Source organism: Podarcis liolepis (assembly GCF_965112155.1).
Source record: "Podarcis liolepis genome assembly, chromosome: 3".
NCBI classification, from domain to species: Eukaryota; Metazoa; Chordata; class Lepidosauria; order Squamata; family Lacertidae; genus Podarcis; species Podarcis liolepis.
In genome coordinates, this window is record NC_139557.1 from 40,536,549 (window position 1) to 40,548,898 (window position 12,350).

The window sequence follows — 12,350 nt, forward strand, 5'->3', positions numbered from 1 at the left end:
TCAATGAGGTACAAAATTAAGTTTAAGTTCTCAGTAACCTACCTGGATATCCTTGACCATTGTAAGCAATGCTAGCACACTGGGATGAATCACAGTATCCAGGAGGCCCGGGGGGACCTCTGATACCTGAGTTACCAGGACGGCCAGGTGGCCCAGGTGGTCCCCGTGAGCCTGTAGAACCTGGAGGGCCAACTCTGGATTCTCCTTGTGGACCTAATTATAGAAGGAAAAGGAAGATAATATATCTATATAATTCAACAGGCAGCAGTCTGATAAAGTGACTGTCAAAACTGAAGTCTAGACTCAGACATATGGTTAAGAAATGTTTCCACTTGGGTTCTACATATGGTGTCAATGAAGCGACCGCAGGGAACCCAAGATGTAACTCATCATTAGTTGCTTCCCTAATTTTAAGGTCTTTATGCACAGAAAACTGCTGTGGCAAGATTTGAGCTTAGTGGTTTATATCCATCCTGTGTACGGTACAGGGACCTCATGGGGCACTTCTGCATTAGACAAGCACACTAAATTTCAATTAAAGTGTAGGGCTGCTTCAGTTCTGCTACCCTGCAGCTTTAGAATGGATGAGATCATGGGGTGTTTTTTTTGGAACAAGTTATATTCATGGTTAACAGAAACGTTGAGAGCTTTAACAAAGTGGAGCTAAAATTTGTTGCAAAATTCTTATGGATCTTGTAATGAAGAAAGGTATGCTTCAACTAGTACCGTATTTTTCGCACCATAGGACGCACTTTTTCCCCTCCAAAAATGAAGGGGAAATGTGTGTGCATCCTATGGTGCAAATGCAGGCTTTCACTGAACCCTGGAGAGTGAGAGGGGTCGGTGCGCACCGACCCGTCACGCTCTCCAGGCTTCGCGGACCTGTCCGCAAGCAGCGGGAGCGCTCCCGCTGCTTGCGGAGAGCTGCCAGCATGCCGAAGCCTGCGCGCACTGAGAGCAGCGTGCCCAGGCTTCACGGACCTCTCCGCAAGCAGCGGGACCGCTCCCGCTGCTTGCGGAGAGCTGCCAGCATGCCGAAGCCTGCGCGCACTGAGAGCAGCGTGCCCAGGCTTCGCGGACCTCTCCGCAAGCAGCGGGACCGCTGCTTGCGGAGAGCTGCCTGTTTGGGGGCTGGGGTCGGGGGAAGCTCGACCTTCCCCCGCCCCAGCCCCGCGCCTGGGGGAAAAATAATTCCCCCCCTTTATTTCCCCCCAAAAAAACTGGGTGCGCCCTATGGTGCGAAAAATACGGTAAATTGAAGACAGAAGCGCCAAGACAGTCTGACTACTCTTGCCAGGACATCGGTAAATGATCAAAAATGTACTGATAGAAAAAGTAACTGTGAAGGCCCTACATTGTATCCTAAATTGTAACTATACTATAGAGTAATTTACAACTGAAAGAGAGCCCAACAGTTGCAAATAAAACCTAATTGTGAGTCAAAAGGCTAACATAACATTTTATTTCCCATGAAATAGGAGGGGGGAAATATAAAATGTCTGGCTAGATACAAGCTAAAGAGACTTGATGCTCATTTTGATCAAATTTTACTTGCATACACAATAAAGCCTGTCAATATTATCTTTTACGGTTTTTTGCTGCCATGTGATGCAGAAAACTCACCTGGTGACCCAGGCAAACCTCGTGGTCCTTGTGATCCAATCCCTCTTTCACCTTTCTCTCCAGGTAGCCCTAAAGCACACATAAAAAGAAAAGGGAAACAACCCATGTAATTGTGAAAGTGATGCTGAAGAAATAATTTTCCATGCTTGTGAAGCATATAATTAACAGCACATTTTAAAATATTGCTCTTATTCATCTAATGAACCACTTAGCATATGCAGGCCATTTTTATACTAAAACATTCTGTTTGGTTTAAAGGCTGTCCTGTGGATGATGTTAGACGGAAGGATTAGCAAAGGATTGACAGCGGCTGACCTAGGATGACGAAACACACACACACTTTCTACATATATAGTACAACTCACCTCTTTCTCCAGCTGGCCCTTGCATGCCAGGTGTGCCTGGGAAGCCTGGCCTGCCCCCAGCCCCTGGTTCTCCTGGTGGCCCAGCAGGTCCAGGGGGCCCTGGTGGTCCTGATGGTCCTGGCTGGTTACGGTTTGAATAGTAATCATTTGGTATTTGGTTCAGCCTCTGGTTAAACTGGGCCATATTGGCTTTGGAGAAATAAAACAGGATAATATAAGAATGCACAATACCATTTTCTGTAAAGTGAAAAACAAAACAGAATACGGCTCCCTGGTGCCACAAAGCACCTTCTTGACTACTATTGGTTAATTTGGTACATGACTTTAGCCTAAGATTAACAAACAGTATAAACTCGTAAATAAATAAATTCAACTAAATTCCACTCTTAGTAGACTGAAATTAATGAGCCTGAGTAAATCATGCCCATTAACCTCAGTGGGTCTACTCTGAGTAGGATTAGCATTTAATACCCATAGGGTTAGATTCATTTGCGGAAGTGAGTCAGAGCCAGTGTAGGCACCTGCTCTGCAAACTGGGTGCTTCCATGGACAGAACATGAATTTCTCCCATACCAACTCTGGCCTGCAGCCTCAACACACTCAGCCCCTCACGCTCTTCTGAAGGATCCGAAAGCTTCCAGAATAGTGTGGGTTTATTTTAAGAGAGACACAGATGGTTGGAGGTGGGGGTGGGGAGGCCCAATCAGCCAAAATCTCTTCCACTCTTTTCTACCCATGGAGGCATAGAGCTTGTGAGGTTCCACTCTATGCAACTGTAGATCCAATAAATACAACAAAAGGAGAAATGTTGGCAGCAAGATGGTATTATAAAAAAGCTGAAACCAGTACAACTTAGCTCCCCAGAAGAACACATATTTTATCAATAAGGTCTTGCCTAAGAATGTAAAGCACAGAATGTAAGGCAGAGTTATGGGTGTCATGTGCCTGCCTCCCAGCCCCCATAATGGCCTGATGTACTGAGTGTACACAACAGAAGGCAAGTTTCAAGACAAGCTCTAATGTCCTATAAATGATACCTCTATGTATGGGTAGTGTGCCTGTAGTGGGCTTGACCATGCCCCTACTTTTAAGCATAACCATTTATTTTTATTTCTGTATGCTCTAGAAGACCTTCTGGAGCAGCAAAATATATTCAGTATTTGCCAGCATTTGGAGAACGGAACCTGAACGTGTCATCACTGCTACTGCCACTGAAGAGCACAAAGTGGCAACAGCATAAGGTGGGATCAGACCTAGCCTTCATTAAGCATTATCAGTACTGCTACAGAAAGGCAGCAGCTGACAGCAAAGCAAGGAATCAAACTCAAACCCATATTTCAATCCAGAATATCAACCACTGACTAATTTTGTGTTGATTTGGTACAATGAAGTTCTTGTTTGCCACACTGAATATGCCAATGGGAAAAGTGGCAAATAAACCTAGGCTTGTTGTGACAGCCACTGGTTTGTACCCACCTGTGGTAACTCAGAGTTGCTTCCAGCTGATCAGACTCTGCTGGATTTGGTGATCGAGCTAGCAAGAGGCCAATCATTTGCAATTTCACCCACCAGCCTAGGCTCTGCCTAATTTGAGAAACACTGAACCCATGTGACTTTAAGCTTTAAGTTCACAAGAGAGTCTGACAATATGGTACACAGAAAAATGCGTTTAGTTGCACATATTTCAAAGCATTGTTTACCATTCATCATTTGTTCACAGACTTGTCTTGCCACAGCGCGCATCATATTCTGGGAAGCAATGTCTCCCTTCATAAAATAAACAGAACATGTATTAGACATGATGTCCTCTTTTGTAGGAGGCATTAGAAAATGCAAACAAATTCATTTTAAGGGTGCACTTACTCTGTCACCTTTCTCGCCTTTTATTCCAGCTGGCCCCTGTAACAAATTAAACTCCATCAGAGTGCATCACAGAAAGAGGGAGGATTAACAGGAGAGACTGCAAAAGTGTTTGCCAGGCACTCCAGGGCCTTAACGTGGAAGGTCAGCCCATGAAAGTCAAGTGTCTGCCTTATACTGAATCAGACCACTGGTCCATCTAGCTCAGCGTCATCTAAGCAGACTGGCAGTAAATCTACAGGGTTTCAGGCAAGAGTCTCTTAGTCTTTCCTGGAAATGCCAGAACCTGGGCACTTCTACATGCACCACATTTCATGTACCAATAAGCTACAACTGCCTATCTCTAAGTTGCTACGGTGATTATTTTCATTTACTAGAATACATAGTCTTCATTTAACCACCCCACCAACACTTTGGGTGATTATCTATCCTTTTTAGATAACAGTGCTAAGGAAGGAAACAGGCAGTATTAATGTTTCAGTGAGTATGAACATCAGTCTGCAAAAAAATTGTCTCCTTGGGACCATCAATAATAGCTTTCCAAGGATATCGTAATATAACCCCACAAACAAGAACAACATAACCTATATTAATCTTTTTTTTGTATTCCTTACTGAAACATCTTCCAGCATGGCTTCTTAAGGGGGAAAAACATGACTTGATAATAAGTTGCCCTTATAATTATTTTCATTAATTAGAATATGTAGCCATGGGGGGTAGGGGAGAGACAAAAATAATTAAAAATTAAATTATCTCCTGGTTAATTTCAATAAACATAGTCAGTGCATTTAAGCTGTATATTTGCAGATATTCAAAAATGTATGACAATTGTCACACAAATATATTTATTACCTATTTGAAACCAGTTAACATTGTTTCATCTGTCAACAACATGTTTCAAATCATCCAAAAAGGAGACAGTGTTGCCTGAACCCTTGGACTGTTATCAGAAAAATATTAACCCACGCTAGTAAATCTTAGTCATCTGAACAAGTTCTGTAGTCTTTCCAGAGGCACTTAGTAAACATCTCAAGCCAGAGATGTTTCACCCTATACCTCTAGTGCCCCATCCACAGTAATGTCCTCCACTTTTGTTGTACTAAGTGATTTGATGACGACAGCGGATTGGCATCAGTAATACCAGAACCTCAACTGCTGAATTTCCTTTAAATTCCCTCCCTTCTCCTTTCTGTGGGGACTCCAATTTTTGAAATAAATGATCAGAAATGTGTGAAAATTCTGGGCATTCAAATGAACAAACAAAAGAGAAATTGCTATTAAACCAAACACATTTTCACTGGTAAGCTCCCAGAGGTGAATCGTTAGTTATTATTTAATCATGCTTAATATTCTGTTGTCAGCAAAAGTAATCACCAAACCTGGCCACAAGTGGTTTCTTTAAAAAGCTCCTTTAGTGACACACCAATAAATTACTCTGCAGGACTAGAGCATAACTGAATATGGCAACATTTCAACAATCTTGCACTGAGATCATGAGCATTTAATTTGTGAAAGTGAGAAGTTTACACCAGGGATGATTTCAGATGTGCAGAATTTAGGGTCATGGTGACCCTGGGTGCTGCTGCCAAACATGCAAAAGTCTGTTTGTTTACATATGGCTCAGATTATTTGTTACCCTCCAGGCTGCTTTCAGTGGAGCAACATCAACCACTCTTCTTGCAAATTAAACTCTTTACCTGAGTTGCCAAAGCAAGTGTGTGAAAGAAAAGGACTCTTCTAATTCACTAAACCATCTGCATCTCTTTGGGAGAGCAACATTGCTAGCAGCTGTACAGAGCTGCCACATGCCCAGATCAGGAAAGTAATTTATGTCTTCTCTCGTCATTTTGACCAGCCTTACACAGAATATGATGTGTCGATTGTCTTAGCCTGAGGCAGCATTTACTTTCCAGAAGTAATGTCAACCACATGTGAGAAATGGATCCAATGGGAGACCCTGGGAAGGCTGTTTAACTAATGTTTGTGTCTATGAAGTATAGTTACATTATTTGTTCTTGTTCATTCTAAATACTTAAGAGGCACCATTGTTTGCTTAGATACTTTCTCCTTATTGAATTAATTAGTCTATTGTGTTATAGCTATCTTTGTCTAAAGAATAGGCTTTTCTTTTTGTAGGGTAATTAATTAGCAAATTATCAAGTTTGTCCCCATGGAAAGCAAAAGCTCAAAGCAAGTAGGATATTGCTGCTGCTTCCTGTATGTCTGTATGTCTTCTAAACATGCATACAAATCATTTTTCTCTTATCACCCACTTAGAACTTTTTCTTCTCACCAACTTAGAATTCTCAAGAGATACTTAAAAATGCACTGATAGGCCAATGAACTCAGGAAAGCTCTCTGTTCACTATGGCCCAGAATTATCTAAACTTTTTTGGTGACATACTCATGTTGAAATGATTTCATAGTATCTATGACCATGATATTATTCTTCCATGCTTGGCTTAAAAGTGCGTGATTTAGATCTTTGTTACCACTGCTAGCAAAGATTCTTAGATGGTTACATTATACAAGAAATATGTAAAGCTGTGTGAGGAAATGCTGCTTTGGAACACAGCCATGTAGCTACAGGAAAAGTCTGGATGACCTTTAAAACTCTGCAGGCTACATTTGGCCCACCGCTTGCACTCATGGGCTTAGGTTGCCACTTTGGCATTTCTTGATAGCATACATATAGGTGCTGAAAGCCCATCTGCCACATGAGTCTGACAAAACATCTGCACAGACTTTATGCCAGATTCCTGCTGGGATCTGATCTGAAAAGCTGAGAAACAGTATGCGGGAGAGTGGGACAACCAAAGCAAAACACTGCACTCTGAAAACATTATATTTGGATAAAGGGAAGGGGAACCAGGCAGAGGGCCTTCTCGGCAGTGGCACCCGCTCTGTGGAATGCCCTCCCATCAGATGTCAAGGAAATAAAGAACTACACAACTTTCAGAAGACATCTGGAGGCAGCCCTGTATCAGGAAGTTTTGAATGTCTGATGTTTTATTATTTTTTCATATTTTGCTGGAAGCCGCCCAGGGTGACTGAGGAAACCTAGCCAGTTGGGCAGGGTATAAATACCAGTACTTTTATTTATTTATTTATTTATTATTTATTTGTTTTCCATTATTATGAAGAAGCCTTGAAGTTATCATTACATACAGAGCTCCTAAGCTGAATGTAGCCAACTTGTTACTAGTCACTGCTCTTCTGCCTCTTAACAGCACCTTGATGTGCAGCAGTAGCAGGTGGTGTAGTAGGGCTGTGCCACTTGGTCAACTTCTTTCTAGCTGAGTCACTGCTGCATGTTGGTAGCAAGGTTGGTGTGGTGCAAATGTGCTGGTGGAGCCAGTGCAGTACTTCTGCTGACTCAATTGCACTGCACTGACCTTGTTGCCACCTCAGTGACTTAGCTGGAGGGAGTTCAGGCATGCAGCGCAGCTCCAACATACCATCCATTACTGATACACAGAAATTTGAAGCAATGATGCCTCTCCAGGTGTGCAGAGGTTTACCTGTTTATGACTTCAGATATAACTACTATTAGACAATTAATCAGGCCAAGCCCTGTTGTTGTTGTTGATGATGGTGGTGGTGGCCAGTTGGTAACCCAACCTGTTCCCTTACTAAGACAGCACTCATAATAAGTGCTAATGTGAGACCTTAAGCACAGAAAATTAATGACAATTAAGATCTACGGAAATCAGTGGGACAAGCTAGTGTGACCAATTGACTCCAAATATGAGACTGTGTAATCTCATAGAAACTAGATGCAAACATTTGCATGGCATTCTAAAAGGGGGGTTGGGCAGAAAAACCTTGATGCAACTTATCTGAGGCAATATAGAAAATATCCCTTTCTCCTTTTCAAGACTATTTTATTATTATTACTATTATTATTTAAAAAATAAGGGTGGTAGACAATATAAAAACAAAAAAATACACAACAAAGTAACAAACATAAATAATACCCCTCCCCCACTTTAAAAGGCATTAGATTGTGTCATTGGCCAAAGGCTTGGGAGAATAGGACTGTTTTTGCCTGCAGCCTAAAACTGTGTGGCAAAGGCGGCAGGCGAGCCACCCTGGGGAGAGCATTCTACAAATGGGAAGCCACTGCAGAAAAGGTCCGTTCTCATGTTGCCACCCTCTTGACCTCTTGCTTAGGAGGCACACAAAGAAGGGCTTAAGATGATGAACACAGGGTCTGAGTTGGTTCATATGGAGTAAGGCAGTCATTGGGGTATGATGATTCTGAGCTATTTAAGGCTTTATAGGTCAAAACCAGCACTTTGAATTAGGCCCAGAAGCTAACTGGCAGCCACTGCAGTCAGGTTAGGATTGGCATTATATGCTCAAACTGTCTTGCCCTGGAGAGAAACCTAACCATTGGATGAAGTTCCAAACCATCTTCAGAGGTAGCCCCATGTATGACAGATTGCAGTAATCTAACCTAGAAGTTACCAGAGCACAGACAATAGTAGTTAGGCTATCCCTGTCCAGATACAGGGCCATGTATCTGACGGAAAGCACTCTGCACCACCAAGGCCACTTGAGCCTCAAGCGACAGCAATGGATCCAGTAGTACTTCTAAACTATGTACCCACTCGTTCAGAGGAAGTATAACCTTTCATTGCCTCAAAGGTACTGATACAAGTTAAGATAATGAGAGAGAGCCTTCCCATGCTGACCAGTGTAGTAGATGCAAACGTTGCAACCTTTGGTACCAAATGCATAACTTTCTAATAGCAGCCTTGACAAAATCAGACAGATTGGCTCTGGCAATGCTGCTGGGACAATCTCTTGATCCCTCATCTGGTATCAGATTCTAGACAGAACCCACAACACAACACCGAGGCTCCACTGTAAACATTCAAACTTTTTCAAACCAACAAGCTCCCAGAATGCAAAATTTCCACCTTAGGGAAGCACATCATACTTGACTGTGCTTAAAAAAGAATAATTCCAGTAATTCTGCTGATTTTGCTCTGAGATGTTTACATAGTGCAGAAATATAAGCCTTGGCATGTGCAGCTTCTGCTCTCTTTTTAGTGGAAAGCCCTGACCACAATTTCCAGACCTGACTTAAATTGCAAAAAAAGATGTGCTGTAAGGAGTGAAGTTGCTGAAAATTAGACTTAACATCTTAACTTTCAGATATTAGCTAGTTGTGCTGATAGACTTTTCTCAGACTCACATTACACAATGGCTCTCTCAACATTTGATGGTATCTTTAACAACAGATGCACTAAATGCCAATCATTGATTATCTTACCGGAGAGCCACGATCTCCTGGTTTTCCTGGTTTTCCAGTTGGGCCAGCAACTCCAGGAACTCCTGGGGCACCCTGCAAAAATGTACATTGAAAAGGTATACTAAGGAGGACATAATAATAATCTGTTAAATCCAACAAACATGATACTCACCAAATGCAGGGAATGCATGTGAAAACTTTTCCTACTACTATTTGTTTTCATTTCCTCATAATCTGACACATCTTGTAACATAAACAGTGAGTCTCTGTTTTATTTCTTTAATGCTCTATGAACAAGTCAAGCTTGCATCTGGCAATAAAATTCTATTTTTCTGGTCATCTCAACCCCCATCCCACCACCGCCACCTGCCCAATCTGCACTGGTGAGGAACTGCAGAACTGGCTCTAGGTCCCAACAGATGTGGAAAGGTGAGACCAGGCTTCTCCAACCTCGGCCCTCCAGATGTTTTTTGGCCTACAACTCCAATGATCCCTAGCTAGCAGGACCAGTGGTCAGGGATGATGGGAACTGTAGTCTCAAAACATCTGGAGGGCTGAGGTTGAGGAAGCTTGGGTGAGACACTCAGTTGCTATAAAAAAAGGAAGGAAATATCCAGGTATACAAAAAAAAAAGTTAATTAAGCCCAGTGTGTTTTGAACTAAGTTCAAAACCAATTTCAGTCTTGCTCTCTGAAATGTTTTGCAACAGTGTGAATTGGTTGATCCAAGGTTCACTGAGGAGTCTTAAATGCTTTGAGCTCAATATATCATGTATATGTATATGTATGTTTTTTTCCACGCAGAACTCACTGGAACTCAGTTTCAGCACCTCTCTGGTGGACACCATTGCTATTATAAGAGAACAAGGGAGGCATTCCTTGTGAGTTCCAGCACCTCTTTTTCTAGAAAAATAGCACTGGATATGTCTATGACTATATTTTGCACCTGGAAGTTGGCATCCTTGGCCATCTCTCTCTGCCCACTATCATTTTCTCTGTCAGTGCAGAGGGAGTCTCACAGTATCCCATGAGTTACCCTCCCAGGGAGCAAAGGATTGGTCTCTCACTTACTTAACAATTAGTATGGAAGTAATTAAATAGCATCTTAAAAGAAAATAATTTTTAATGCTTAGCCTATTGATTTTTCATGAAAAGGCATTATCCCAGCAACTAGCAGGCTTTCTTTTAACAGATTTTCCAAGCAGCAGCAAAACACTCACATCTTTCTAATCACATCAAAGGAACAAATTCCATAAGAGAAATTTTCAAGCCTCATAAAACATTATGAAGCTTCTAGTATTCCCAAAGCTTAACTGTACTCAAAACGATTTCCTTTTGACTATTTTCCAGCATAATGAACATGTGCAGACCACATTAGACACAGCCAGATCTTTTTCTTCATAAACTATCTGTAGTCATCAAATGTTCTAACTGGATAACAAACAATACAGGATTGATAGGAATAGGATTTAGAATGCAAGAGGGGAGTCAAAAGGGTGCACATTTTGCCAGAGTGACATTACAGCAAAATTTGGCACTGAATAATATGCAAAATTATATCAAACCAATTAGGCCTGCAACAAAATGAAGTGTGCCAGCCATGACCTTTTCCATGATACTCCTTTATATTACCCCTCCCCTGGTTTTTTCTGTCCTCCCTCCCCTTCAAGAATCAGTCGGCATTCCATAGCCACTGAGCATGCTCAATCATCATTGGGCTAGGGGGCAGAGTTTCACCTACGTTTTGTTTCCTGAGGTTTTTTGTATATGTACAAGCCCTACAGTTCATCCAAGCCTGTTGATACCACACACACACACACACACACACACCTTTTGTGTGTGTGTGTGTGTGTGTGTGTGTGTGTGTGCATGGTTGATGCTTCTTTTGGCTACATAAGAGTATGTTGGGAATGCTGTGAGCAGTGATTCCTCTGTTGCTCCATCTGCTTGATGATCTGCCCAGAAGGTAAGGCAGGCAGAGTGGAAGGGTTGGGTCAAGCCAATGTCATGGGAAAGACAGAAATGCCCAACCAGTTGCATGATAAAATTTGCAGGGGGGGAAAGGAGATGCTGTCAGAGGAGTATAATTGGAGCAGACCAGGGTGAAAAGGAGATGGGGGTCAAGACAAGGACACGAGGGATATTGGATATAGAAACAAGGGGAAAAGTAAAGGTAGCAGGGAAACAGAAAAACAAACAAGGAAGCACAGAAGTAAGTAGCTGAGAAGCATTGCCTCAAATGAGCATCACCCAACATGGAAGAAAGACATGGTGGAGAGTTCTGGGCAAGCTAAAAAGTGGTGTGTGTGTGTGTGTGTGTGTGTGTGTGTAAAAGGGTCCTTAAACTACAGATCCATAAGCATTACTGTCCAGATAAACTACTGTACCAAACCCACAGAGAGGCATGTTGACAAGAGCCCTGAACTTAGAATGAGTACAGGGCTCACCAAATGGTCTTAAGATCCTTGGAACCTTTAGGGTTTGGGGCAAAAGAGGTTACATAGTTGTATGATTTAACCTGCTCAGGTAGTTATTTGCTGAAACTAACAATGAGGAGGTAGAGGGAGAACCATGACAGCAAACTGACTTTTACAAAGCTAATCCCTCCCCAATGTCAGAACCCCCCAGTTAGTCCACAAACAGTCAAGCTAACACTTACTAATGGTCCAGGGGGTCCTCTTGGTCCAGTTGGGCCATCTTTTCCAGTGAACCCCTAGTTGAAAAGTGAAAGTTTATGCATTATTGTTTTGTTTCTTTAAAAGGATAAGCTAATTCCATGATGACTGGTTTAGGCTAATGTCTATTAACTATTCATATATATGTTTAAAAGATATTGCCAGCCTAGGTGTGATTTAGTTCTGTGGTTCAATTACGCTGACATCAACTAGTTATCATGTGAATGTATCAAGGCTTTTCTCTGATTGAGAATTCATGCTGAATACTAAAGCTCAGTTACTTGTGAGGAAGTTCCAACATCATCATCTTCTAATGTGTTACACCTAAGACTCTGTTTCCCTCTTTCTCCTGTTGTTTGCTTTCTCACACCCAGCCTTTTTTGTTAGTTGGCGGGATTCACCTAACCAGCCTTTTCAACGTAAGCTCTCTGCAAGGACATCTTCCAGCACAATGGAGCTTTCCCCACTCTTCACATCATGCGCCCCTTCACCCCACCCCCCAAAATGGCTGAGAATAATGAGCACTCATCCAAAAAGTCACTCAAGAAAGAAAAATATTAACTAATCA

The 12,350-nt window shown here is 42.1% G+C and overlaps 1 protein-coding gene across 22 annotated transcripts in view; it reads right to left on the bottom strand.

Moving 5' to 3' along the window:
* Nucleotides 1-12,350, bottom strand: part of COL12A1 (collagen type XII alpha 1 chain) — a 112,523-nt gene that overhangs the window by 4,000 nt on the left and 96,173 nt on the right. For all 22 annotated transcript variants that reach the window (XM_083497259.1, XM_083497268.1, XM_083497256.1 and 19 more), the window contains 7 exons: nucleotides 11,767-11,820; nucleotides 9,130-9,201; nucleotides 3,852-3,887; nucleotides 3,689-3,755; nucleotides 1,989-2,177; nucleotides 1,624-1,692; nucleotides 43-213 (listed from right to left, as the gene is read on the bottom strand). In XM_083497259.1, coding sequence (XP_083353385.1) covers nucleotides 43-213; nucleotides 1,624-1,692; nucleotides 1,989-2,177; nucleotides 3,689-3,755; nucleotides 3,852-3,887; nucleotides 9,130-9,201; nucleotides 11,767-11,820 — 658 coding nt within the window. The remainder of the gene's footprint in view (nucleotides 1-42; nucleotides 214-1,623; nucleotides 1,693-1,988; nucleotides 2,178-3,688; nucleotides 3,756-3,851; nucleotides 3,888-9,129; nucleotides 9,202-11,766; nucleotides 11,821-12,350) is intronic.